Source organism: Corylus avellana, chromosome ca6 (assembly GCF_901000735.1).
Source record: "Corylus avellana chromosome ca6, CavTom2PMs-1.0".
NCBI lineage: Eukaryota > Viridiplantae > Streptophyta > Magnoliopsida > Fagales > Betulaceae > Corylus > Corylus avellana.
This window is the reverse complement of record NC_081546.1, coordinates 28,553,549-28,581,504: the sequence shown is the minus strand read 5'-3', so window position 1 is coordinate 28,581,504 and position 27,956 is coordinate 28,553,549. Positions and strand designations below refer to the sequence as shown.

The 27,956-nt window shown below is 33.9% G+C and overlaps 2 protein-coding genes across 5 annotated transcripts; both read left to right on the top strand.

Moving 5' to 3' along the window:
- Positions 1-566: 566 nt before the first annotated feature.
- Positions 567-10,228, top strand: LOC132184946 (small ribosomal subunit protein eS12-like). Of its 4 annotated transcripts, none has more exons than XM_059598741.1 (5): positions 624-647; positions 7,843-7,883; positions 8,727-9,018; positions 9,605-9,670; positions 9,895-10,228. In XM_059598741.1, the coding sequence occupies exons 2-5, from the start codon at positions 7,876-7,878 to the stop codon at positions 9,952-9,954; spliced, it is 426 nt and encodes a 141-aa protein (XP_059454724.1). In that variant the 5' UTR covers positions 624-647; positions 7,843-7,875; the 3' UTR covers positions 9,955-10,228. The 4 variants fall into 4 exon arrangements, with proteins under 4 accessions (XP_059454721.1, XP_059454722.1, XP_059454724.1 ...); XM_059598740.1 differs by lacking the exon at positions 624-647 and adding an exon at positions 6,703-6,806; XM_059598738.1 differs by lacking the exons at positions 7,843-7,883; positions 8,727-9,018; positions 9,605-9,670; positions 9,895-10,228 and adding exons at positions 1,473-1,894; positions 3,126-3,448; positions 3,743-4,229 and having other exon boundaries at positions 567-647.
- Positions 10,229-15,467: 5,239 nt separating this feature from the next.
- Positions 15,468-21,770, top strand: LOC132184189 (NADP-dependent glyceraldehyde-3-phosphate dehydrogenase). Its single transcript, XM_059597722.1, has 9 exons — positions 15,468-15,810; positions 16,056-16,249; positions 16,333-16,461; positions 17,559-17,678; positions 18,236-18,372; positions 18,474-18,629; positions 20,049-20,427; positions 21,088-21,204; positions 21,450-21,770. Exons 1-9 carry the CDS (start codon positions 15,666-15,668, stop codon positions 21,561-21,563), a joined length of 1,491 nt encoding a protein of 496 aa, XP_059453705.1. The 5' UTR covers positions 15,468-15,665; the 3' UTR covers positions 21,564-21,770.
- Positions 21,771-27,956: the final 6,186 nt, after the last annotated feature.

Sequence of the window (27,956 nt, the reverse complement as noted above, 5' to 3'; positions counted from 1 at the left end):
GGTTGGAGGATATTTCTTGATTTTATCTATACTAATTTGGAGGAAATTTATGTCATTTCTTTAATATTTTAACATTTATTTATTATCATTCCACTAATTTAGGAATTCAAACATTAATTTTTAATAAACTCAAAAATATTGAATGACACTTTTTTAAAAAATTTCCTTAAAAAAATAATAATAATAATAAACGAAACATAATATTATTGCAGACATGAATTGATAAAAGTGGAGTCATAATGTTATAAAATGAAGGGAGTTATATATGACAATGCTTCATGACGCTAAAGAAATATATAAAATGAATATAAATTAGATGAAATTCATTCAACTTAGTTTGGAGGAAAACTTTATCGATCCCTCCCTTGTTTAAAATACTTTCAATTTTTTCTTTTTACATAAAAAAAAAAAAAAACCCATATGTTAATTTTATACCATCCAATTTCTGCACTAAATATCGATTTACACACACCAAAAACTCAAAAAGAAAAAAGAGAAGGTTAGTTTGGTAAAATAAAATCAGCTAGGGTTTTAGGGGTTTAATATACGTTCATTCTTAACCAATAAAACGAATTTCTCTATCAACCCCTCTCTCCTCCGCGAGCAGGGATCAGTGCAGTGCAGATCTACTCACCACCGTCTTCAAGGTCAGCCAATGCCCATTTCCCTCATCAATTGTTATTGTTCATTCATTATACTGTATTTGGCTCCTTTTTTGTTATGGTTTCGATGGTTGAATGTTGTGTTTGGGGACCGAGAATCCTCGTAGGAAAATAGAAGAATCGAAAAAAAAAAGATATCATCTTTTTGAACCTCTGAGCTTATCGTTATCTGGGTCCTGAGTAAAACTGTTCTAGGCCAATTGGTCCATGTAACTCATTGTTAGGATTTCATTTTCTGGTAGTTTCTTAATTTTTGTTTTCAGTAACCAAATAGGTTCTATGCCTGTTTTCTAAAGTCGAGAAAGATAAGTGAAAATGTATGCCTTGTTGTTACAGACAAATTGGACTTTACTTTGTTTATTGCATTGATTTCAATATTCTGGAGATAGTCGTACAGTAAGAGCAGTACTGAAGATTATCGCTGAATTGAAATGCTCTTGGTTCTGTTTGGTTAGGATTGGAATTACTTTTGGTCATTTTCTGGGCGATAAGAATGTCAATTTCTTATCAAAGAGTGGGAAAAGTACTTCCAAAGTACAGCCTTATTGTGTATTATAAAATGCATACAAAGGCAGAGGGGTGTGTCTTTAGTTTGAAATTGTTATCAGGGTTTGAGGTGTAGTTTGCTCTTTTTGGTATGGTTTCACTGGTTTTGTGTCTACACTTCCATGCAATTGATTAGGTTTTATCTCTACCAACTTTGAGGTTGTTTATTGATGACATACTTGTTAATATATATTTTTATTTTCTCCAAAAATTAGATGCTTGCAGTTCTTTGAAATTACTGAATCCCCAATTTTGACAATACAGGAACGTGCCACATGTACAAAATTTAAACATAAACAAGACCCCTTTGTTTCAGACAAAAACCACTCGCTCCCACAAACCCAGCAACCATCAGCTGAGAACAAGCCACCACACCGACGCTATCAAACCCAACGACAGCGACCACCGACGGTGTCAACCCTTGAGAAATGCCGCCTAACCCAATCCGATCCCTTCTGAGAAATGGCCTTCGTTATTCTTCGTCATCTTCCAGAGCCCTCCTAGTCCACCATCTTCAACCACAACCACAAGAACCCATTCTCAAAATTGCACGAAACTCTTGCTTTCAGACAGCCCAACACAGAAATTACATCTCCGAAATGCGCAAATTGGCCTTCGAAGGAAACATCCTCAGGCTTCTCCGCAACGAGATCAAATACGAGCTCGAACGCTCCCCTCCCACCCAGGTCTTTTTATTTACTTATTTTTTTATATTATTTATTATTGTCATTTTTCTTTATGACGTTTGAGAAGCTGTTATTTCAGAAAGCTAATGGGTATTAAGAAAAAGCAAAAAAGTTGTTAGTTTGGGTTAGGTTGCTGTTAGAATGTGAGAAAAGAGAAATTACTAATCATCAATATTGGTAGCCTGAGCCTGTGGGCTTGTTTGGTTCCGATCTCCTACAGGTTTACTATTTATGAAAATGGAAAACAATAGTGGTAATGAGAATACAATAGTTCTGCCTGGGAAACGGGTTTCGTGTCTCAAAATTTACTCAAATGTTCAACTTTTTAGTGGACCTTGGTTAATTTCATTTTAATTTATGTTTTTTTTTTTTTTAAAAAAAAAAGTTTGCAAATTTCGAATATGTTATTAGTTCTCTTGGAAACATCACAAATAATTGTTGAGTTGGATCTTGGTTTTAATTCTTAGTTTGGGAGCTGAGAGATTGAAGCAAAAAAAAAAAAATGTTAGACTAATTGACTTAGCTGAATTGTTACTTGTTAGAAGTTAAAAGTGCATAACCATAACAATCTCATTTTTATTTGTGGTTCTGTTTCTTAGTTCTCTTGGAGACATCACAAATAATTGTTGAGTTGGATCTTGGTTTTAATTCTTAGTTTGGGAGCTGAGAGATTGAAGCAAAAAAAAAAAAAAAAATGTTAGACTAATTGACTTTGCTGAATTGTTATTTGTTAGAAGTTAAAAGTGCATAACCATAACAATCTCATTTTTATTTGTGGTTCTGTTACTTATTTGTCAGCAATCAAACGGAGCATAAGAGTCCTTTATGTTTGAAGTTTTATTTTGAGGCTTATGCTTCGGTTGATTGGTGAGGTTTTAGTTGAATGAAGACTTTTTAAATGATGGGATAGGGACTAGCAAAAGTCTTTATCTAACTAAGCCTAGTGCGACCGCATTACTTGAATTCTATGAGTTTTGTTCTTTAAAAGGAAAAAAAAAAAAAAAAATTTAGTCTTGATTTTGTGCTATTTTTTTCTTTCCCGGGTTTTAATGGAAACCAAAATGGGAGTTAAGAAAATCTTAATATCTCTTTGGTTAGCTTCAGGAAATGTATTATAACTCCTACAACTAGTCTTTATTTCTTGAAAATCTCCTTGGAACAGTTTTGCCCGAGTATATAGAGAGTCATTGGTTTCTTGGCTTTAACAGTTAATTATGTTCACATGTTACAGCCTGTTGCAAAGTTTGATTCATTCACAGTTGATGACCGACCTGGAGAGCAGTGGATTAGATTGAATAGAAAATTTGCGGATGAAGACATTAAAGTTGAAGTCACCATGTTTGATGGGGCCCTTCCTGCTTCAAAATCAGGTGGTAGTGGCAGCATTGGGAATGAAGTCCAACTTCACCTTTCCTTGATTGTTAATATTAATAAGGGTGGTGATATCTTGGAGATCATCTGCTCAGCTTGGCCAGATAGTATAGAGATTAACCGGCTTTTTATACGCCATGGTGATAAGATACCAGCCCAGCCATATACAGGGCCTGAATTCAAGTATGATTTTTTTTCCTCCTAATAATCTATTTGTTCAGTAAGGAATTGTAAGGAAAGAAAAGAAGTGCAAAATATTGATTTACTGGAGCCCAGTAGAATCAAATGTCCTACTCAATTGAATTGAACATTACATGAGCACTGGTGTGGTTGCTTTTATAATTCATGTTTTATGTAGATCAGAACAAGACTGCATAGAATAAATCACATATGCTTGCTTCTTTTTCTTTCACAGAATCCAAAGGTTGGGTTATGGAACTTTGGTCTGATGTGGTTTTTGTAATTGGTTTTTTACAGGGAATTGGATGATGAGTTGCAAGAGTCACTTTATGAATTCTTGGAAGCAAGGGGTATAAAGGATGAACTCGCGGTTTTCTTGCATAAATACATGAAGAACAAAGATAAAACAGAGTTTTTTGGATGGATGGGAACTGTGAAATCTTTCATTGAAAAGCAAGTGAAGTGATTGGTTTTGCGACATTCTGATGAGGTTTTTGGTTGGATCATATGTGCAAATATAACATTGTACATCTTTTGTGGCTGTGCCTGTGCATGTCATTTGACTCGGAAATTTATATGGAGTTATGAGCGAGATTTTTATACCCTTGAAGTTACCGGTAATACTGGCGAAATTACTTCCAGTTTTGTAGTTTTGACTGTGCATGTATATGAAATTACGTAGGTGTCCAATCACCAACTCCATAGGCTGTTTAGAGGTTTTGGGCAACGTAAATGAGTACACGAGCTCTGAGGGTTTGGATAAGGCATATCATAATAATCATATATATATATATATAGGTCCTAGCCTTCTTGAGAAATTTCTGAATGAACAGAGACGTGTATTGATTTTAGAAATTCAATGTATTCCTGATTTGTGAAAGTCAATATTTTCATCCTAAACTGAATATTAAAAAAAAAAAAAAAAAGGTTTTTAGCTGATTTTAAATGGTTCGTTTTTAATTATAGCTTTTGAGATTCCCTCAAACATGAAAAGAGTTTAGTTTGTGGTGGTTTTACCACCAAGAATTTAGCAGGCAAACGAACACTCTCCCTCTCTGTCAAGACACCTTCACCACTTTGGCTGCCATTGGAGGGGGAGTCATGATTCTGCTCCCTCCCTCTCCCTCTCCCCTTTTTTTTTTCTTTTTTTTTTTTTGCCTCTTTTGATGCTCAAACTGCCACTTTGGAGGCTCTTTTCATCACCCTTGGCGATTTATCCTGTCCCAACAGCTCTGTCATCTTCATCATCACGGCAAATCAACCAGTCTCTGAATCTTCTAGCTATCATCCCCATTTTTTTTTTTTTTTAAAAAAAAAAAAAACCATATTTTTTCACTTCAAGAAGTCCCGCCCCTACTTGCCACCCCACCTTTCTCCCGAGTCTCTTCGCTTCTAGTCGTCACCATAATTTCCTCTATCCAGCCACCAGGTACCGATGCATGGGATGCTCTCCACTACGCGTGATGCCTAACCTCCTCCCATCAGCCATCTTTCACCTCTGCTTGCAGCTTTCAAAGGTCACTTTCTGCCTCCAGGTGTCCACTACCAGTGCGTGGTGTTTATGTGCCAACGAGTGGGTTACACACGCCAATGACTTTCCACCGTGTCTACATAGCATTCCTTCGCTATGCCTTTCACTAATTCTGCTGTTGTTTGTATTTTTTTTTTTTTTTGTTGCTTTCTAGTATCTCCCTCCCTCTGTTTCTTCATCTCTATTGTAGTTGTTACCCAACAAGCATTCGGGTATGATTGAAAGGTATCTTGATGGTCATGCCACTATTTACGTTCCCTTCTCTAGGAATTTGAATAGGATTGAAGGATTTCGAGATGATCATACCCTTTATGCCTTATTCAACCCCCTTTATTGGGGGACAAAATTATTGGTCTTTGTGCCAAGAATACATATGGTCGCATCATTTATTTAATGAATTCCCTCATTTTGTTTGTTTACCTTGTCTACTTTCATGTTTATTGTTAAGTTGTCAAACCCTTTGTTATTTTATATTTTTTTAATCCTTGTTTGATGTACTTAAAAAGAAAGAAAAAAAGAAAAAGAAAAGAATACTACATCAAATGTCTAATGCAACTCACAATAATCACTAATCAGCTTCAAGTAAATAGAAATCTCTATACATAGATACAACCATAGATGAAATTCATATTTAAAAATTACTATAGGGAATTGTCTAGAAGCTTTATATATGGCTAATAGTATCATAGAGATTAAATTAATTCAATAAACAAACACGTATTTGTTTTAATTCAAATAGATAACATCATGAGCTAAATATGAAAGATTCTAAGATGTTTAACTTATAAGCCTGGAGCTTATCACTGTGAATTGTTTAACATTATAAGATGTTTAATTCAAATAACACACATGTTTATCATCTCGAGCTAAATGAACTCATATAATCCTCTTTCTTTCTAATCAATCATGCGGAAAACTATGATCATGTTCTTGAAAAGTGTCATGAAAATTTTATGATGTTTAACATCTCCGGGAAAGTAAAAAAAAAAAAAGAAAAAAGAAAAAAAAAAGCACAAAATCATGACTAAATTTTAATTTAATTTAATTTAATTTGTTATTATTATTATTATTTCTCTTTTTAATGGTAAAGCAGCAGGAGATAAGGTTCAATTCCTTCTTTCCTTTCTTCTTAGTGGTCACGGGTTCGAACCCTCTTGCGGTAGTAGTCCGTGAACCAGATTCTACTAAGAAGAGGCTTTACCAACTTGTACTTTGGTGGGGTTGTGGTGGCGGACTCGCTTTCCCAGACAGTAGCTATAGCTCAAATCGAACATTCCACAGTAGGTGGGAACCCCGATGGTCACGCCCAAGGGGAAAAATTAAACTAGTCGCCTCTTCCCGCCTTTTAAATTAGAAAAAAAAAAAAATCTTATTTTCATATATTTTCACAAAACATAATAAATAATATTCAATAACAATATTGATAATTATTAGCTTCGCTTTTGATAGTTTTCTTTTAATTTTAAATTAATAGAAATATGGTTAAAATACACATGTGAAAATTAATATATTTTAGATAAAAATTAGTTGAATAGATTAAGTTTAGAGAATATTTCTTCAATACATTTTAGAGAGTTTCGTCGAGTTTGAAAGACTTTCTTCATGTCCAGCGAAAACAGTACACTATTGCCCATGTATTAATTTTAGATCATCCAATTTTCTTCAATAAAATAGAAGGTTAGTTTAGTAAAATAACATGAGCTAGGGTTTTAGGGTTTCATTCATATACCTTCATTCTTGACCTATAAAACGCGCCTCTCAAGTCTCAATTGATCCCCCTTTCCTCCGCGAGTAGAGATTAGTACAGATCTACACACCACCGTCTTCAAGGTCAGCCAATGCCTATTCTATTGTTCATTCATTATACTGTATTTGGCTCCTTTTTTGTTATTGTTACAGTGGTTGAATGTTGTGTTTGGTTGCCGAGAATCCTCGTGGGAAAATAGAATAAACGAAAAAAAGATATGATCTTTGTGAATCTCTGAGCTTATCGTTATCTGGGTGATGAGTAAAACTGTTCTAGGCCAATTACTTGCTTTAGGTCCATGTAACCCGTCGTTAGGATTTCATTTTCTAGTAGTTTCTTATTTTTTGTTTTCAGTAACCAAACAGGTTCGATATCTACTTATCAAAAAAAAAAAGTAACCAAATAGGTTCTATATCTGTTTTCTAAAGTCGAGGAAGATAAATGAAAATGTATGCCTTGTTATTACAGACATATTGGACTTTACTTTGTTTATTGCATTGATTAAATAATCTGGAGATAGTCGTACAGTAAGAGCAGCACAGAAGATTATAGCTGAATTGAAATGCTCTAGGTTCTGTTTGGTTAGGATTGGAATTACTTTTGGTCGTTTTCTGGGCGATAAAAATGTCAATTTCTTATTTAAGAGTTAGAAAAGTACTTCTAAAGTACAGCCTTATTGTGTATTATAAAATGCATACAAAGGCAGGGTGCTGGGGTGTGTTAATGATTACTTGCTGTGCCTATAGTTTGAAGGCTGTCAGGATTTTAGGTTTTCTCTTTTTTGGTATGGTTTCACTGGTTTTGTGTCTGCACTTCCATGCAATTGATTAGGTTTTATCTTTACCAACTTTGAAGTTATTTATTGATGACATTATTGTTACTAGTTTTCTTATATTCTCCGACAATTGGATGCTTGAAGTTCTGCACTGTTTTTACTAGGTACCATTGAAAATAAAGTAGTGCGCTCCAAATCTGATAATTTTGTAATTTTGAGTTTGACTTTAATGTTAAACTTACGTCTCTAACTGTCTAAGGGTTGTTTTTTGAATTAGCTCACACTTTAATTCGTTTGAATCTTTTGCCAATCAGTTGACACTTTTTGTTTTCTTTTGGCACCAGGAAAGTGACTTCTTATCTGACCATCAACCAGAAATGTCAGGGTATGTGAATATTTGCTCTTTCATTTGCTCTGACCATCAATCTAATGATTACTGTTTGCTTTTTTCTTTTTTCTTTTCTAATACAATTTAATGCCATGTAAATTATTTTGGGAATCCCAATGGCTTTAGTGTTTACCCCTATTTCATTCATCCCTAGTTGGACTTGTAGTTGATTTTTGGGCCACCCTTTTTCCATTTGGAAGCGAGTATTTTTCTGAAATTGTTTGAACTTGTAATAAGTGCTTTTAGGGTCTTGTTCTTGCAGAATACTTAAAAAGTGAAATTATTATGCTGCTATATTTGTGCTTTTCATAAACTAATTTTGCTTTTAGTGATGCTTTTAGTGATGCTCGAGCATCACTTTTTTTTTTTTTTTGATTATTTATCAAAAAAAAAAAAGTGATGCTCGAAATATGTCCAAGTGTGTTGGAGCTACTTTTAATGACCATGTGTTGTGGGTTGTGGATTTTGTCTCATGGACTATTGCTTTTCCTGTGATACTAGTAGACAATACTTTTATTTTTTTTCAATATTCATTGTTGATTATACTCATATCAAGTAAAACTTCTGGAGCTGTAATGTTCATTGTATATGGCATACTTGTTTGCCATAATTGTTAAAAGTTCCTTGATGGTAATGTTTGTGTTATGATTTAAGCATGCACTTAAGGATTTGGAATAATGTTCTTGGTCTCTCAAGGACTTTGTTACATACTTTCTTCTCTTTCATTCTGCGATCTGTGGTTCTCTAGCAATTAGTTGTAGAGAGTATTCAAGCCTAAAATTCCCTTTTCTGTGTGGGTTGATTTATATATTACATTTTTTTCATTTATGGCTAATACAGAGAAGAAGCTGCTGTTGTAGCTGAGGCCCCAGTTGCTGCACCATTGGGTGAAGCAATGGACGTCATGACTGCCTTGCAACATGTTCTGAGGAAGTCACTTGCTCATGGTGGGCTTGCACGAGGACTCCATGAAGGAGCCAAGGTGATCGAAAAGCATGCTGCACAGCTGTGTGTGTTAGCCGAGGATTGCAACCAGCCAGATTACCTTAAACTGGTGAAGGCACTTTGTGCTGATCACAATGTCAAATTAATGACAGTGCCTAGTGCCAAAACCCTTGGCGAGTGGGCTGGTGTAAGTGACGTTTTTAATTGTTTAAATTAGCTGGTTGTTTTCTGTTACTTTGAATTATTTCACTTGAAATTACTATTGTTATTATTGTCTGATAAGTATGAATATATTTAAGTTGATGACTTGGGAACTATTATTATTGATATTTTAGTATTTATGTGGGTGAACTGATCTCTCTCTCTTTTAGTTGTTTTATTGGATTGTTTTTTATTAGCTGCGGCAAAGAAATATGAATGCTTTTGACCTTCCTTATAAATAGGCAGTGATTTTTATGTGTATAGTTTCACTACCATTGTTGCCTTCTTTTTAGTAGATGCATTTTGTTTTTGGCAGTTAATCTGAATATTGTATATAATTTGATTGGTGGTCTGCCATTCACCATGGCAGACTCATTGTGGATCTTATGAATCTAATAGGCTCTGCTCACCTGCTGGGGAGACATGGATGTCTTAAAGCCATTGCACTTTATTCCCATAGTCTTCTTTTCCTACTTTGTGTTGTTTTGGTACACATTTGTTTTGGCTGGTGTGCCCATTGAAAACTGATTATCACCTTTAGACTGATCGATCTATTTTATTTATGCATGCAGCTGTGTAAAATTGATTCTGAAGGAAAGGCGAGAAAGGTTGTTGGCTGCTCATGTGTTGTAGTGAAGGTAAAGGCGCATCCATGGCATAACATTTATCTTTTTTTTTTTTACAGTTCTGATGTGATATCTTGAGATGGTTCTCTTTATGTTAAATGAGGGTTTTTCATAACACTATTGATTTGGCAATGGAAACAGTTTAGGCACTTTGTGTGTCAGTATAGGCAAATTCATTGATATAGGGATTGTTCATATTCTTTTCCCCTCAAGCTATTTGTTCGACTCTTCTGCAGGATTTTGGAGAGCAGACGGAGGGTTACAATGTTATTCAGGAATATGTGAAATCCAATTAAGTTAGAACAAATATTGGCAGAGCGAAGCATTTTTCACATCGAGAGATTGTTCCTTAGGTAGCTCAAAGATTTTATTTGTTTATGGTTGATGATAATTTTAAAGACAAGGTACATCATTTTCTCTTGAGTTATGATGCAGTTTGTATGTCCAACTTTTGAGGAGTGTTCCAAGTAACTTGTCTCTTTTGCAGTTTTCAGAACTTTGTACTCTTAACATGTGTCTTTACATTTACACTTGAGGTGGGGTTTAATACAAAGTTTTCATGCTTGAGTAGGTCCCAAGAAGTCCTCTATGTTATATAGAGTTTATTTGGAAGTCATAATTAAGACACTTGCCAATTGTGGGTTTTGAAGAGCCTGCAAATTTATATCAGTGCAGGTGCCACACCATTAGGGCTTGGTTTGGGATGGGGATTCCATTCCCTGTGCCTATCCGTCATCCTGTCTTTGCCAAGTTTAAGGTATCCTTGTCTTATCCCTGCTTTGGGATGAGTGTCTACGTTTCCTATCAAATATTAATTGAACTTTAGGAATGGAATGCTCGTGCAAATATGTACTCATATGAAAGAAAGGTTTCATATTCTTTCTAAAGATAATTGAAGAACCGAAATGCATGGTACTTGCTTTTGTATAATTGAAGACATGTATACGGCTGCGGGTTGTAGTGTTAACAATCCACACTAGGAAGAAGTTATTTGAGAAAAATTATGTGCTTATCTTGCTATACAATATGAAAACAAATTGGATTTTTTACGTTCATCAATGCTCTAATTCATGTAGACACGAAAAACTTTCCTGAGAGTTTTTATACATGTCCATACAAGAAGGGGAAGGAGATTCGAATTAGAGATCTCTACTTTGAGGTGTGGTCTTCAACTAATTGAGCTACTCTTTGGAGACCTAAGAGTTGAATGGTTATAAAGCATTCAACTTTTGTTAGACCTTATTAGTGTGTTAATTTTCTTCGATGTTCTCCAAATCATTCAGTATCCGCGAGTTGATATAAACCAACTTATTGCCCGACTTCAAATGGATTTATTTCATTTCCATATATATAGAATTTTTTCTTCTATTCAATGAGGGAAGGGGAGCTACATAGGTTGGTCCCACCACCACACCACTTTCTTCTCACACGGGCAAATATCATTCATAATCTCTGATATCCAGCGATATCTCATACTCTTTTTCAATTTTGACCACATATGATCCAGCTTTATAACTCATCAAATTACAAAATGAGTTGTTTTTCACCGTGCTTGAAAGCATTGCAATCATTATAATCAGAAGCGGCAAAAATCCTCCCCATCTAACCGTCTCCCATTGCTTAGAAAGACAATAAATTACTCTTTTTCAATTTTGACCACATATGATCCAACTTTATAACTCATCAAATTACAAAATGAGTTGTTTTTCACCGTGTTTGAAAGCATTGCAATCATTGGAATCAGAAGCGGCAAAAATCCTCCCTATCTAACCGTCTCCCATTGCTTCGAAAGACAATAAATTACATATGAAGGTAGCACATGTGGTTAATGACATGAAGAATCACATCCACGAATATGAATTGACTGGTGGGGGGGCGGCATCTGGCTTGGAATTCAATGGCTGTGGTCCATGGAAGATGGTGCAATATTAACCACAGGAGCTGGAATTGTGGCTCCTGAAACATTTGAATCCTTTTCTTCAACCTGCACCAAGCAAACCCTTTGAGGCACGGTACCTTTCTCAACCAAAACCATCACCCAACGACCCACCCATGCTGTTAGCTTTAGCTACTCCTATCTGGGTCTGACTCATGGTTGGCCCATGTGAATGCAATCTCACCTTGTAGCTAACGCATTCTTCAAGAAAAAAAAGCACGTCTTATTCAAACCATAATCTAAAAGGAATATTTCTTTAGATACAGTCTAATAAATTGACGTTTATTTTTAGAGTATATGATTCTCACATACATTTTTAAAATACATATAAAGATCACATGTTCACGCTCTGTTAATCATATTAAAAAATGGATGAAAAAATCATGTTATTAGAACATATGTCAATTTAATGGACTATCTTGAAGGAATTTATTAGGGCACTCTACTCTTAATCAAATTTAGGCATAAATATGCGAGTGAGATTCCAACCAATATACCCTCACAAAGAGCCTTGGCAGATACAACAAACAGAAAAATAATTGGCAATAGAAAGAAACTAGGCAGCAAAATTAGTTGAAACTGCACATGATTGGACTGGCCCTGATTCGACTTAACAGAATAATAAAATGAAAAAAAAAAAAAACAATAATACTATCAACATTCATCAGTTTTCTTGATCAAATACTTTATTTTATTTTATTTATTTTTTTAAAAAAAGTTGAAGTTTATTTTGGAAGTTTTAAGTGGGGAAAGGGGATTGAGGCATGCATTTTGATGTGAAGGGATATACCAAGGCATGGTATGACTGACAATATAAAGATAACAATTCTTGGACTCTAGCTGTAAATGAGATTCCCACACTCTTTACCCCAAAAAGGGATAAATAATAATAATAATAATAAATAAAAATAAATAAAGGCATGAATTGAGCCATGACTAAGGTGTATGACATGAATTGGACACAAAATTTTGTGACATCTCAAAGAGTATTCATCACTATTCAATGGGTGTATGCATAAATGCTCAGCCCCACATCATTCATTTCTGAATAGGAATGGAGAGAGATCATTTTATGGTCAAATTTTTATTTCAAATACAACCGTGTACAAGATGTCATGTGATAAATATATTGTTACATCATGTAAAAAGTTTAAATGACGTGGCACCTTGTATACTGTTAGATGCAGCAAAATAAAATCTTGACCTTGAAACAGAGATGATCATTGTTTGTTTCTTATTAAATGAGATTAGACTTTATAAATTATTTTAGAGATCTCTAATTCTAATTTGACTAGTACTTTTTCTAATTTTTTCCAAAATTTTTGAATTTAAATTACTTTTCATTACAATTTATAATCTAAACCGACGACTTAGACTTTTTATTTTATTTTATTTTATTTGAACTCCTCATTGGGCAGTTAAACTAGCTCAACAGTTAACAACTTCCACCAGACCTACTAGTACAAAGTTGGAGCTCATTAATCTCGTTGTGCAATTGACCTACTACTACAAGGATCCTATGTCTTGCAACCCAACCTAAAAAAAAGGGCATAAAAACAACTTGTCTAGGTTGGAGCTATGAACCATGCTAGCTAAGGCTTTAAACATTTATTTTGCAAGCTCTAGAAAAAATCATTTTTCGGGGCACATAATTCTTATGAAAAACTTGAAATTAAATCTGAATCGTTGACACTTAAAGCAAATCCTTTTGGATCGAAAGCTTTATCTTTTAATTTCTTTGAAGACAAAACTAGTCATGAACACTCATCTTACTTTTGTATTTGTTGAAGAGGCATTTATAATCTTGTAAGAACAACCTTAATTGTGATCTTAATTGTAATTACTACTCACTAGATCTGTCTCCACGTGTGTGTGTGTGTGTGCGCCTGAACAACCTAGCCTGATCAAACCAACCTTGTCTTCTCCATCATGGTCCATGTTCCAACCAACCTAATTGTCTTCTTCACTTAAAATTGTTCCTGACAAAAATAGCTGCTATTGAATCTCAGACAACTCTTTGACAGCCCCAATGCATGGCAATTGGTCTGCTGCAACTGCCAAGTGGAGAATAAGAATCACAAAACCCTTTAAAAGTTCATCTTTTGTCCAAAAGAAACGTCAATTTATATGCATATATATGTTTCATTGAAAATAGTTGCGAAGTATTAATCCAACCAATTATATGCATCATCCTAGTAACCAAACGCGCGTTTTTAAACAAAATCACAGAATTTAGCGAAAACCCGTGATGTTATAGGTCTCGATTTTCATCTAATATTAACATGTTTGAATTCTACACATCCAAAAAAGAAAAATTACACAGAAGTTTAGTAAATTCTCTGCAATAGACAGAGGGAGAGAGAGAGAGAGAGCAACAATTTCCATGCATAAGCTTAAAAATGAGGGAGTTGGTGCAAAAATCCTCCATTGGCTTCCCCATCAAACACGTTCGATTCATTACTACGTGGTAGCCTGCAGGTTGGAATCGATAATATCTAGGAAATCTCTGTTTTGGTATATAGGAGTGTATATTACCAAAGAATTTTACCAGATGTGAAAGAAAAAGGAGGAGGATGGCCCAATTACTTCCCAATATTCAGCTTTCAACAAATGGAATAACCTTTCAATTTCCAGGTTTCAAATCTTTCACCATAAAAGAAGCAAATATGCTTCTGCTTTGGTTTCATATTTGCTTGCATGCATATGCATTCTGCAGACTGCAATGCTTTTTTTTTTTTGATGACGAGGAACTACTTCGTGTACTCACTCATGTCGGGCGAACTTTGAACCCGTAAAAACGCTCCCTTCACACGAATAGGAGAAGACTTCGGCTTTGCCGGCGGGCGTGGCCTAGGGAACTACAATCTACTTAAAAACACTAATGCATGCATCCATTACTGATCTAACAGTTGATCTCTTGTTGTTCTACTTCTTCATTTATTTTTTATAATTTTTTATTGGTTAAACTTTCATGATTACTTTAGGCAGGTATAGTTCATGCTTCAATGCTTCTCCCCATTTGCACATGCATCATCGAGTTCGCCCGATCCGCTTATGCAGAATGAATTCAGGTGCACTACATTTCATGAAAACATTAATTTAATTACATAAGTCTCTAAGACCAACAAGTTACTTCACAAATTTGTGCAGGCTTAGTGTGGTCTCTCTCTATCTCTCTTCAATTATTCTTTCTCTTGTATTCTCCGTTGATGGAAGATTAATCCTTAGTCAAAACAACCCTTCAATTCCCTGCATTCCAATCTGTGCCTCTTGCTAATTAAGTATTAGGGTGGGCTAGGGGTTGAGCAGCTGATCATTAACTTAATTAACATTAATTCCAAAACCTAATTAGAAACAAGAGACTTTAAGGTTAAGACACGTGTATAAGTGTAAAATCACCATTTATTCTAAAAGTTTATTCCGTTAGATAACTAATATTTGAGCACTCTCCTTAGGTGTGGGTTGAATTTTTTTTTTTTTTTTTTTTTTTCAACCCTCAATATATAAAATATTTAATTGAAATAAAGAATAAATTGAAGAGTCAAGTTTTAAACTTAGGATTTTGGTTTCAATAAATGAGGCCCAATATGTAAAATTTTCAAGACATCAACTCTGATAAGATGCTAAATCACTTTATTTCATCAGTTAACTTACCTTTTTCTAAAAAGGACCATTAATAAAGTCTCTCTCTATAACCTCTAAAAAAAAATGATTTTTATTTTTCATAAAGAGAATGGGAAAAACGAGACTAGCTGATTGTTGACTTGAAGTGTCCAAAAAAAAAAAAAAAAAAAAAAAAGGAGAAGAAGAGAGAAGAAGAAGAAGTAATTAACCAACCCTCCTTTGGTCCCCAGTCGTTGGAAACAAAGCGTGGCTCACCTTCTCCCTATATATATATATGGATATCGCCACAACACCTTCACCAAACCAGACCCAAAAGCCAAAACCAAACTACACCAGACACTCCTCACCTTCACTTCCTAAAACACACACATAGTCTCAAGGGAGAGGAAGATCGAGGGTGTCATTCAATTAAGTTGTTTCTTTTGTTTGTTTGAGTTTTTGACAGATATGGCTGGAACTGGACAGTATGCAGAGATTTTGGATGGAGATGTGTACAAGTACTACTCAGAAGGAGAGTGGAAGAAGTCTTCTTCCGGGAAGAGTGTTGCGATCATCAACCCTACTACGAGAACAACTCAGTACAAGGTTCAAGGTGACCAGCCAATTTTGCTCTGAGAATATGTCAATAAGCTTGAACAACTTATGAGAGTTTTGACATTAATTTACACATTTCAATTATCCTCCCTTTGGTTACTCTGACTTGTTTCTTCAGAAGAAGTTAAAACTCAAAAGCAGAAGAACTAAAGCAAAATTTTGAATTTGGCTCAGCTGAATGGAGTTTTATTTTCTTGGCTTTAAAGGGTGTAAAATCTTACTAGTCTTGTGTTGTTGCCACAGCTTGCACACAAGCAGAGGTAAATAAGGCCATGGAGACAGCAAAAACAGCTCAGAAATCATGGGCAAAGACACCTCTTTGGAAAAGAGCAGAGCTCCTCCACAAGGCTGCTGCTATCCTCAAGGAGCACAAAGCTCCAATTGCTGAGTGCCTTGTAAAAGAAATCGCAAAACCAGCTAAAGATTCAGTAACTGAGGTATCAAATTCATTCTGAATTTCATGTTTTTAGTGGGGTCACTTTGAGAAGGTAATTTAGATAAATTTCTTGACTTGATGAAGGTTGTGAGGTCTGGAGACCTGGTTTCTTACTGTGCTGAGGAGGGGGTCAGGATTCTGGGAGAGGGAAAGTTCTTGGTTTCTGATAGTTTTCCTGGAAATGAGAGAACCAAGTACTGCCTTACTTCTAAGGTAATCTTTTGCAATCTTCCTTATGGAATTTCTTATTTTTCATACCAAATAATGAATTGATGAAGTATGGGAGTGACCAATTGATGAAGTATGGGAGTGACCAATTAATCAGAGTTGGCCATTTAGCTCCACCTTGTCAAGATGAGATGATAGGCTCAAATAATAGATGAACTGGTGATAATAAATTGGATTAATGATGCAAGTCCATCTTAATTTTTGGTTATATAAAAGTTTCACCAAATCTTAAGAGTAAAATGCAATCCAAACATGTTGACCTATGATGATTATCCCAAAAGATGGGATTTGTGACCGTTGATGTGATGTCGTTAAAGTTTTGATTAAGTGATTAAATTTACCTCTTTCTATTAGCTTAAGTTTTTGGGATAAATGATGATTTAACATGGTATCAGAGTCAAACGTCCTGGGATCGAACCTTGACTTCGTCAATTTACCTTCAATTTAAATTAAACAAGAATATTTAAATTAAATATTCTTGTTTCTTTCGGATAAAATAATAGTAGAGATTGTTATGGGTCATGCAGTCATGCTATGGTTATTTATTAGTGGCTTTCTTTTGTCTGATATTACAATATTGAAGATTTGAGTAGGCTACTAGAAGACAATCTTTCAAAACAACATCACTACAAGCCAATCTTTTAAAACTATAATATTTAACAGATTGTTCTATAACATTTCCTCTCTTAACTCCTTTAGTTTGTCTTGGTTCTCTCTGCTGATGCCATACTTTCTTGGGAAATGTTCTCATAAATTCTATAACCTACTATCCTCATCTTTATCAAGTCACACATTGCCTATTATCAATCATATGTAATCCAAATTCAAATTGGTTCTCGGTACCATGTAATTCATTCAGTTTTTTTCTGCATATTAGTCTGTGAAATGCATTACGATTGAATTTTATTGCTAAGAAGGCAGGGGAAAGTAAATGAAAATTTCTACTCTTATATTATTGTGGGTATTTCTATCAACATATTTATTTTCTTGCCCCATGATCTATCTTAGAGTAACTTTGTAGAAACAAAATGCTTATAAGACCATAATTACAAGAATGATATTACATTTACATTATATTGCAGATTCCACTTGGGGTAGTTTTAGCCATTCCGCCATTTAACTACCCTGTCAACCTAGCTGTGTCAAAGATTGCGCCTGCACTGATAGCTGGAAATTCCATTGTGCTCAAGCCTCCAACTCAGGTACTTTACCATTGAGTTAGCTTATGATACCACTTAATCTTCAAGGTGGTGTATGTAATTGTTAAAGTAATGATTAAGTGATTAAATTTACCTCTTCTTATCAGCTTAAGCTTTTGGTAACATGGCATTAGAGCCAAAGGTTTTGGGATCGAATCTTGACTCCGTCAAATCAATTCATCCCCCATTTAAATTAAATATTCTACGTGTTGGGCCTCACATATTAAAAAGGGAATTTGAGCCCACACGTGAGGAGTATTAAAGTAATGATTAAGTAAATAAATTTACCTCTTCTTATCAGCTTAAGCTTTTGGGACAACTAGAAGTTTAACAATAATCTTCATTCACTATACTGAATGAGGTGGTGGATGGAAAATCAATAATTTGAAGGGGGGAAACCTTAATCCTTCATATGGATTCTGCACCAATGATTGAAGTCATAGACGAAAATTATAATAAAAATTGAGATTTCATTACTTGAAATCCAAACAGTGATCCTTCTGAATATGAAGTCATAAGCAAAGATAAGTCCATTCATCTGACTCTCAACTTCCTTTCAGGGTGCTGTTGCTGCTCTTCATATGGTGCACTGCTTTCACTTGGCTGGTTTTCCCAAAGGCCTTATAAGTTGTATCACTGGGAAAGGCTCTGAGATTGGTGACTTCCTTACTATGCATCCTGGGGTGAACTGTATAAGGTAAATTCAGTTCCTCTTTCTTTCATACTAAATAAGGCCTCTCCATTCCTGTGAATGGTGTATAATTAGTCATTCCTAACTTGCTTTGTTGTTTTGCCCAGCTTCACTGGTGGAGACACAGGTATTGCAATTTCAAAAAAGGCGGGCATGGTTCCTCTTCAGATGGAACTGGGAGGAAAAGATGCCTGCATTGTACTTGAGGATGCTGACTTAGATTTGGTAGCCGCAAACATAATAAAGGGGGGCTTTTCTTACAGGTGAAAGGATTTCCCATCAATTTCCTTTCTTTTTAATGTTGCACTTGACAATACAGACATTGGGGACTGTTTCATGAGATTCCCATTGCTCCTCTTAAGCACAAGAAGAATGAAAATTTTTGAACTAAAATCTATATTGACAATACTAAAGGAAAACTAATTGACTTATGTTTGCAGGAAGTCATTTTCTAGATAAAAGCTGCCTATACGTGCCTCATTCATTTTATGCTGTGCATTACACAATAACCCTATAGGATAGATGCCCAATTTGAGGACAGTATGTGCTGTTAAGGAACATCTAGCAATTGATTTCCAGCTTCATTCTCATTGTATATATAGGCAAAAGAGTTACAATTGTAATCAAGTTTAACAACCTTAAACTTGATACTAACTAGGAGAACTAATACAATAATAACTAGGAGAACTAATACAACTAGAGAACTTAATAAGAAGAGATAAAACTACTTTAAAGATAATACAAGTGATATGTTCAGATCTGATGTGAAGAGGTATGTTTGGATTCAAAGATTGAATCCAAAAGAGAGTATGCGTAGGAGTCATCTACGCATGCTGCAGGTGCTTGCGCTCGAGTGCTATAGGAGATAGCGCTCGAGCACACTCGTGCTTCAAACTAGCCGTTACTAGTTACGCTCGAGCGCACTAGAGGATGCGCTTGAGCCAACTCTTGCTGGCTGGACTTCAACTGCTAGATGTACCTTAACATGTGCCTCTCCTTCAACTGTATTATTTTTCGTTTGGTTTGGTGGAAAACAGTCAAGAACAGCTGTTGAATGAGGTTTCATCATTATTTGCCAATGATTATGACAAGATTCAGGATAATACAGATTATGATATGAATGTGGCTTGAATGGGCTTAGCCTATGCCTTAAAGAGCAATTTATGACTAGTCCTTAAGGAAATTTAATACAAACCTTAAGTAGAACTCACTCTTGAAAACCGGCTTACAAAAGAAGGGTGCCCAAGAGCTTATATACACATAATGGACGTTGGTGGCTCATTCTAACCCATAAATCGCCCTTTTCATGACTTGAACCCGTGACATAGTATTTAGATTTGATACCAAATAATACAATCCTCAAGTAGAACTCACTCTTGAAAACTAAATTGGAAGGGGAGGATGCCTAAGAACTTATATACACATTGTTAAGATTGCGTTTAAGGCATGTAGGACACTTACGATCATAACAAAATCATTCTCCTCAACTTTGATAATTCATAGAAATTGTTTTCAATATAGTGTCAAGTTTCTTGTATTCAGATAAAAGTTAGTTGAAGCATTATGATTTCGTCTGTTTTGATAATATGTTTTATTTGTGAAGTCAAGTTTCTGTAGTACCAAAATAAGCTTAATTGTTCCTGCTCCAAATTTCTAAAGCATGGTACCAACATTTATGACAGTGGTCAAAGATGCACAGCGGTTAAGGTTGTCTTGGTGATGGAATCTGTTGCTGATGCCTTGGTGGATAAAGTGAAGGCTAAAGTGGCAAAATTGACTGTTGGGCCACCAGAGAAGGACTGTGATATCACTCCAGTGGTGTCAGAGTCATCTGCAAACTACATTGAAGGGTTGGTTAAGGATGCTGAACAAAAAGAAGCAACATTTTGCCAAGAGTACAGAAGAGAGGGAAACCTTATCTGGCCCTTGTTGTTAGATAATGTTAGGCCTGATATGAGGATTGCATGGGAGGAACCATTTGGTCCGGTTCTGCCAGTTATTAGGATCAGTTCTGTAGAAGAAGGAATCCACCATTGCAATGCTAGCAATTTTGGTCTCCAGGTATAAAATTCTCTCAACTTTGTGTTTCAGTTCTCCTCAAGAAATTCATACTGTTTGCATTAATTCTCCATCCATATAACTTATATATATATGTATAAGTTGATTCTCCCAATGTGATGAAATCTTTTCTCCAGCTACTAAATATTTGAATTATCAGAGTTTAACCTTCTCTAACACTAGTCACACTAGTCCCATCTACACTGATTGTCCAATTAGCAATTTATTGCTTGAAGCCTTGAACTCTGCATTTTCTGGAATTCACTGGTCAATGTGTACTCACCTGATTAAATGGTCATCTATTTTCTCCACATACATAATTATGTTGTCACTTATTAAACATGCAAGATGAATTCTTTGGTCTCCTGTCTGCTGAAGTTCCTTCATAGGGCATACAAGGCCATTTATGGGTGCTGTGGCAAGAGAAATGTGGTGTTACACACCCATTACTTATTAAACACTCTATTCGTTAGAATTAACTCTTTCTTATTAGTTTAAGCTTTTTCATAGAAGCATTTGCATAATATGGGACAAATGAGACTGAACTGGAAAGTAACCTTACAGAAATGGGATTATCAGTTTCTTACATTTTTTTTTAGATATTCTATTTACTCTCTTTCTCCACACATTGGTTTAATCTTAACAAATATGAATGATATGCAGGGTTGCATCTTCACTAGGGACATCAACAAAGCAATGTTGATCAGTGATGCAATGGAGACCGGGACGGTTCAGATAAACTCAGCACCAGCTCGTGGACCAGATCATTTTCCTTTCCAGGTAAACTAACTCTTACGAGACCTACCTATTCATAATTTAACACGATATTAGAGCAAATGTTCTGAATTCGAACCCTCTAATACTTTCCTCATGTGTGAGGAAAGTATTAGAATATTAATTAAATGATTGATTTCACTGTTTCCTATAAGTTTAATCTTTTGAATAACGGGTGATTTACTTTAAAAACTAACCTCATTTCTTAAGATCATCATCTCAATGCACACTAACAATTGCTTTGGCTACAGGGTATAAAGGATAGTGGAATTGGGTCTCAAGGAATCACCAACAGCATTAACATGATGACCAAGGTCAAGACCACTGTTATCAACTTACCAGTCCCTTCATACACCATGGGCTAGTATTAACCATTAATAAATGGATGATCGCGACTATTTGTACTTCAGCTACTAAGAGAATTCTGAAAACGGATTTGGTATGTAGAATTAAGTTTGTATGTTCTTTGTCAACTTGCAATAAGAAAAAAAAAACAGATGAATAATGGGGATAATCAATAATGTATCAGACAATTACAGTGTGTCCTAATTGATGCAGTAGATTTTGCAAAATTATGAATTTTGCTTCACTTTCACTTGTTTGCCAATGAACGGTGTTGAACATACATGGGTGAGTATAAAAAGATTGAGTCCAGTATTGGAAAGATTGTCACAAATGGCCCAAATTCATAGGTCTAAGTTTTTAAGTTGAGTGTGTTTCAACATGCTATATTATAAATCCGGATCTCTAACACCCCAACAGAAATGGAGAATATTGCTTGAAGTTGTAGTAGCCGTCTTGAAGATAAAGTTTTTCTCGAAATTGGGTTGAAGAAAATCTTTTCAATTTAAATTGAAATTTGTCCTTCGGGCATGTGATTTTGGCACGCATTTTTAATAAAATTAACAGAGTATGTACATATTTTAAGAATACATATCATTTCAAATATTTTAAATTAGCCATAAAGTTGCAATCAGCGGGTCTTAGTTGGACGAATATTAATCTTTAGAGAACAAAAAAGACAGGGAACACTTCACCTATGACCTAACTCTCACAAATTACTAAGCATTTTTCAATATTATGTTCGACTCTAAAAGTTTGGGGTTCTAATCTTTCAGTCCCTTTCAATTACCAATAATCTCTGTATTTTTCATTAAATCTTAATAGAGAAAACAAAAATGATTAAAATATTCCTTTATAAAATACCAGGGACAGACAAAAGTAAATAATACCATCTCACTTTTTCATGATAATCAAAATGTTTTTTAATTATTTATTATTATTATTATTATTTTTTTTTATAATAATATGTTCTTCACCAATCACCAATACCTTTAGGCCCAATGATGCTACTGACAACTGCAAAGCAGGCTTTAAGTGCACGTGCGTGCGCATGCTTATGAAAGTCAATGTCTACTTATGTGCAAACGTGTTGATCATGTAGGCTTATCTTTGCAATTAGCCAAAGTCTAGTTAGGCTTAGGCTTATGAATCTATGTCAAAGCGAAATAGATTTAGCAATTTTATTTTTTTTGAATCGTTAGTAATTTAGACAATAAACATGAAATGACTAATATAAAATTTACCTGTTCAAATAAAGTTTGGATTATTTGTTCACTTGCTTGGGCAAGTAAGTCTCGTAAAGGCTTTTTCACATTTGCTATTAATTCGAGTAATAAATTGTTGAAAATCCGAATCTATCTGTTAAGCTCATATCTATCATTAGAGCAAGTGATTATTTTATAAAATCATGTGCTTTAAAAATTAATATTAGTTTAATAGACTGAATTGAATGAATTTAATTAATTTTTTTTTAAAAAAATTGTCCATTTTTAAATACGTCTTGTATCTTGGGCTGCCCATAGTCTTAATAATTGATGCAACCGCACTTAAAGCCCATTAGGTTTAGTTAACACCCTGATTGTGGACTAGGATCTCTAGCAAATCGTGAGAAAGTGCATATAAAATTTACGCATCCAAATAAATTTTGGATTGCTCAACAACCTACTTGAACAAATGAATTTCATATGAATTCTTTCATAATTACTACCCAACTTACTGAATATCTGGATCATTTGTTTGAATCTTCTTAATTTTAAAGTTGTTTTACTACTTTCTAAGAGGGCAAAAAAAAAATAAAAAAAAACAATTAAAAAAGTCATTTTGCCTCTATTCGTAATTGTCCCCCTTTGGTATTCCCTTTGTAAAGTTGTTTTGCACTTTTAACTTTTTCTTTTTTTCTCTTTTCACCAAACGGGGGTGACTGTTTTATCCTTATCAAAAATAGTTATTTAATTTAACAATTAATAAAATAATCTCCTGCTACCTAATTTCCTATAATTGGTCCAAACCTTCTCGGATTCCAACTTGTAATATAAAAATATTTAGTTGCAAGATAGTCAATATAGGGTCCTAAAATATTGCATATTATGCAATCACTAACTAGACAGGTCAATTTCTGAACCCATTTAAATTCTTTATTAAATCAATATTAATATATATATATAATATTTGTTTGAAATTGGTGCTTAAGGTGTCCAATGGGAAGCCCATCCTCCTTTTTGTAGAGCCCATTTTGAGGCCCTGATAATCTTTTTATGATCAGTTTATTCTTAACCATTTGATGGAAGGTTTCGGCCTGGCCCACTTCTGATATTTTAGGAAAATTATGCACATGTAAGATTTGCATTTAGTTTTGAGCGAGATTCAGATTTTCAGTAATTTGATGATCAAATTATTTGTAATTCGGATAGCAGATGTGAGAGACGTGGATGTCGACTGTGGAGCATATAAATTTTATGAGAGTTCTCTCATAATTATTCTTCGGATCGCTAACAAGTCCGACAACAAAATTGCTGAAGGTCGGCATCGGTCTATTTGGTAAGAAATAAAGATTGAAGTGATAATTAGCCACTAAACAATTGTCCTGTGTGGGGGCATATAGGGTTTGGTACTTTATAGAGTATGCTGCTCTTTATGGTAGAGACCCATATAAATTTCTCTTCTTATCCTCTTGTCTTTTTATTATACTTAAAAAATATTTTTCATTAGGCATCATGCCTAGAGTTGACTATCTATTACATTGTATTTTTTTTATTGAATCTATCTCTCTCTCTCATGGCATTTCTAGGTAGGAATATGTCAATTTTGGCAAGTTGCTTTTAGGTTCACTTTTTTTTCACTAGGTGCTTGCTTATTAGTTCCTTTTTGCCTAGCTTTTTCTCAAGAAAATTTTGTATCTAGCCCTTGTATTTCTTTCAAATTTAATTAAAATAAATGAAGCAGAGTTTACTAGTTTGAATTCTTTTCTTCCTCTTATGCGGACATATTAAAAAAAAAAAACATGTACTTTTAGAGTATATGATAATTATATGTTTTAAAGACACGTATCAGTTTAATAAATTAAATTTTAAAAAAAATATTTTAACCTAATTTTTTTTTTTTAAAAAAAAATTGTTGCTTATGAAATACAAGAGAAAATTTGTATACGATAAATACATGTGACTTGAATTGGAATTTGGATGCCCATTTGTGATTCCACTTCTGGCATTGTCAGCATTGACATAGAATTATTGTTGGGTGATTGATTGACAGAAAGGAATTGGAATTTCGAATTTAATTTAATACGTATCTTAAAAGATTATTCAATATTTTCCAGTATGATTTTTTGTTATGTTTACAAGAAAATTGGAAGCTCGAAGCTATGCGTATTTTTTAAATTAATATAAGAATTTATAAATAAATAAATAAAGGTATTTCATTTAATTCATCATCTTAGATGGTGTTTGTGATTTTACGAGTTCATCCTATGAACTATTTTGTCAAATATTTCTTCCTTGTTTTCTTTATGGATTTTAAACTCAGAGTTTATGAGGAAAAAATAAAGATAAATATAAAGACCTAGAGTTTTCTTATTGATGGTTTACATATTTACTATATGAGATTGCTTTTTGAAAAAGATTGAGAAGCGGCCCAATTTAATTAGCACTTTTGAAAACTTTTCTTGCCTTCCAAGAGATGAAGAGTTAGGGTATTCATCATCTAGTTCGAATCTTTTATGCGTTTCTATCAAAAGATAAATAAGCTATTGGTGTTAGCATTGCTGTAATTTTTTCGATTAATGTTGTCATTTCCAAAAGCAGTTTCAAGAATTATCTTAGGTTACATACTAGAAACCATACTATCATCTCGTTATTATTCAACTATTGACATTGCATTGCCAATCGGTCTTTAAATTAATATTTATTTATTTATTTTTAAAAAAACTAATTAACACTGTCATATCAACGGAATGTTATAATGATAAAGTATTACTAAGTAGCCCATGGGCAAGTCTTTCTAAGGACTCCATAAAACAAAAGAAATGATGGTTTAAGGATTGCATGGCATATTAATGGGCATGTTGATGATGGGTGGGGAATTGGGATGAGTTGTAAAGAGAAAGCCTATCACCTGAAGAAAAGTTGGGATGTGATTGGTGCAAGATAAGGACATATACCTACAATTTTTGGCCTTTACCAGGTAGCTTTACTAAAAACTATTTTTAGTCATCCCTATTTACTTATAAATTTGGTCATGTCTCTTTCATAATCTTGTCAACGAATATTGTACGTGTAAACCAACTTCATTACATCCCAACATATGAACTCAAATCATGTCTTCACAAAGGGGGAGTTTTTACTAAATCCATTATTAAAAAAAATTAAAAAAAAAAAGATTTAACAGCCACAATTCTAACCTTTTGTGTGGTTAAATGATTGTGTAATAATAAAGTAAGCATCAAATGCGATTTGGATGAATTATAAATCCGAATTCTTGCTGTTACATAAAGTCCGAGTTCAATTAGGAATATTATAATTTTATTGTAAGTTCTTTGTAAACTGATGTGATATTCTACATGTCATTTATTATATCAGTCACTAAACAATTAATTATTATTATTATTATTTTTCACTCGTATGGTTCCACGTGACTCATGTGGAGCATTTTCTGTAAAGTTCATGATTAATTTATCCGAAAGACGCTTCGAGTAAAAGAGATCTATTATTTTTTTTTAATAGGAAGAATGAAATAAAGCTTCAGAATTTCAGCAAGGAAAATTCTTTCTGATCACTTGGTCAAAAGCAGTAAATATAATTGCAAGAATCTGTTTTAAGTTAAATATAATTTAAACGACTTAGCTAGCAAAGTTCATTTGCATTGTAAATTCAAATCTAGCTTTAACCCTGCCTTTTTCTTTTGTTTGTTTAAATTCTCTTTTGGTTTTCTTTGAGTGTAATCTACAATGTTAAAAGTTGAGTAATCATATGTCTTTTCCACAATAATTTATCTTTTGGAATAATATATAAAGTGAACCATGTTATATTCCAATGAATAGGAAGACAGATATTAATTTTGGAAAAGAAAATCCCTAATTATAAAAGAAATAATCATGCTAGGCATATTCAAATCTTTAATACTTACACAATTTTTATATACATGCATATATGATGCAACCAGATAATTGGCAACAAAATTAAACTAGCTGTTTTTATTATATATATATATATATATATATATATATATATATATATATATATATTCTGATGATTCTGATATAGGGCATGTGGTCCATATATGTTCCAGCGAATCGTGAGTCATGAGAGTTAGAATGCGTCTGCTTAGATATGTTAGGAAGATAAAAGGCAAGATATCCAAAGAATTATGCTTTGATCTGTTTTAGGTTGGAAGAAAATCCTCCAATTCATATATTAAACTCATAAAGTTTGCTCTATGGACTCTCTTAGGGAGATTAACACCTAGGATAGATGTCAGTTTAAATGAATTTATGTTAGGGGGAGATTGACACATTGAAGAGTCTTTTAGTGAGACTATAATATAGCAAGTTCGGACACCATTCAACCCAAAGCTTAAACCTATATATGGGCTCAATCAGCCTAACTATATATGTTATATTAACCACCTACAGTAATTGTGTCATTCTTTTTTATTTTTTAATGTGCGACTCAATCTTTTTACACTCATATGTGTATAATCAACAATTTCTTTCAAACCAATTTAAAGAAAACTTTGTCGGTAACGAAACAATTATTATTTGGACAGTTGCAATGTTCTTCAAAAAACTATTGTTGTGAACATCGATTTTCTTTGAAACTTCATAGAATGATCAACATAAAGATTAGAGAGATTACATTCACTCAACCCAAAGTTTATGTCTATAAGTTCGAGTCTAACTATGCTATATTAACACTTATAATGAACAATTCAGTTGGGAATAAAATCATTATGGGTTTTATTCAAGCAATTTCATTCAAATAAGCTGTTAGATGATAACAACTATAACAATCAAAATTCCCTTTAAAGATTGATATGCATCTCAAGATATTGGGAACCAAATATCTCACATACTCAGCTAATCCAGATATTATAGTTAAGACAATCTCTCAACTACAACATAAACGGGAGTGTCAATAGTAAAGCGGTTACACAAAACCCTATAAAAAAGGGACAAACCCCATTAGGTAAAAGAGATTCTGAGTCTCTTCACAAAAAAAAAAAAAAAAAGAGATTCTGAGTCACCCAAGCTCATTACTCCATCTTCATTCCAGATAAACATATTAACTTAAGCATAAGACTGTCTCCGGCTATGGCCGAAGATCTTTTGACGCTTTCATTCAAATAAGCTGATAGATGGATAACAACTATAACAATCAAAATTCCCTTTAAAGATTGATTTGCATCTCAAGATATTGGGAACC

Coding starts and splice junctions, on each gene's coding strand:
- LOC132184189 (XM_059597722.1), top strand. CDS start 15,666: ATGGCTGGAACTGGACAGTATGCAGAGATTTTGGATGGAGATGTGTAC. Junction 18,630..20,048: donor AAGGGGGGCTTTTCTTACAG/GTGAAAGGATTT, acceptor CATTTATGACAG/TGGTCAAAGATGCACAGCGG. Junction 20,428..21,087: donor CTAGCAATTTTGGTCTCCAG/GTATAAAATTCT, acceptor AATGATATGCAG/GGTTGCATCTTCACTAGGGA.
- LOC132184946 (XM_059598738.1), top strand. CDS start 1,637: ATGCCGCCTAACCCAATCCGATCCCTTCTGAGAAATGGCCTTCGTTAT. Junction 1,895..3,125: donor AACGCTCCCCTCCCACCCAG/GTCTTTTTATTT, acceptor CACATGTTACAG/CCTGTTGCAAAGTTTGATTC. Junction 3,449..3,742: donor TATACAGGGCCTGAATTCAA/GTATGATTTTTT, acceptor GGTTTTTTACAG/GGAATTGGATGATGAGTTGC.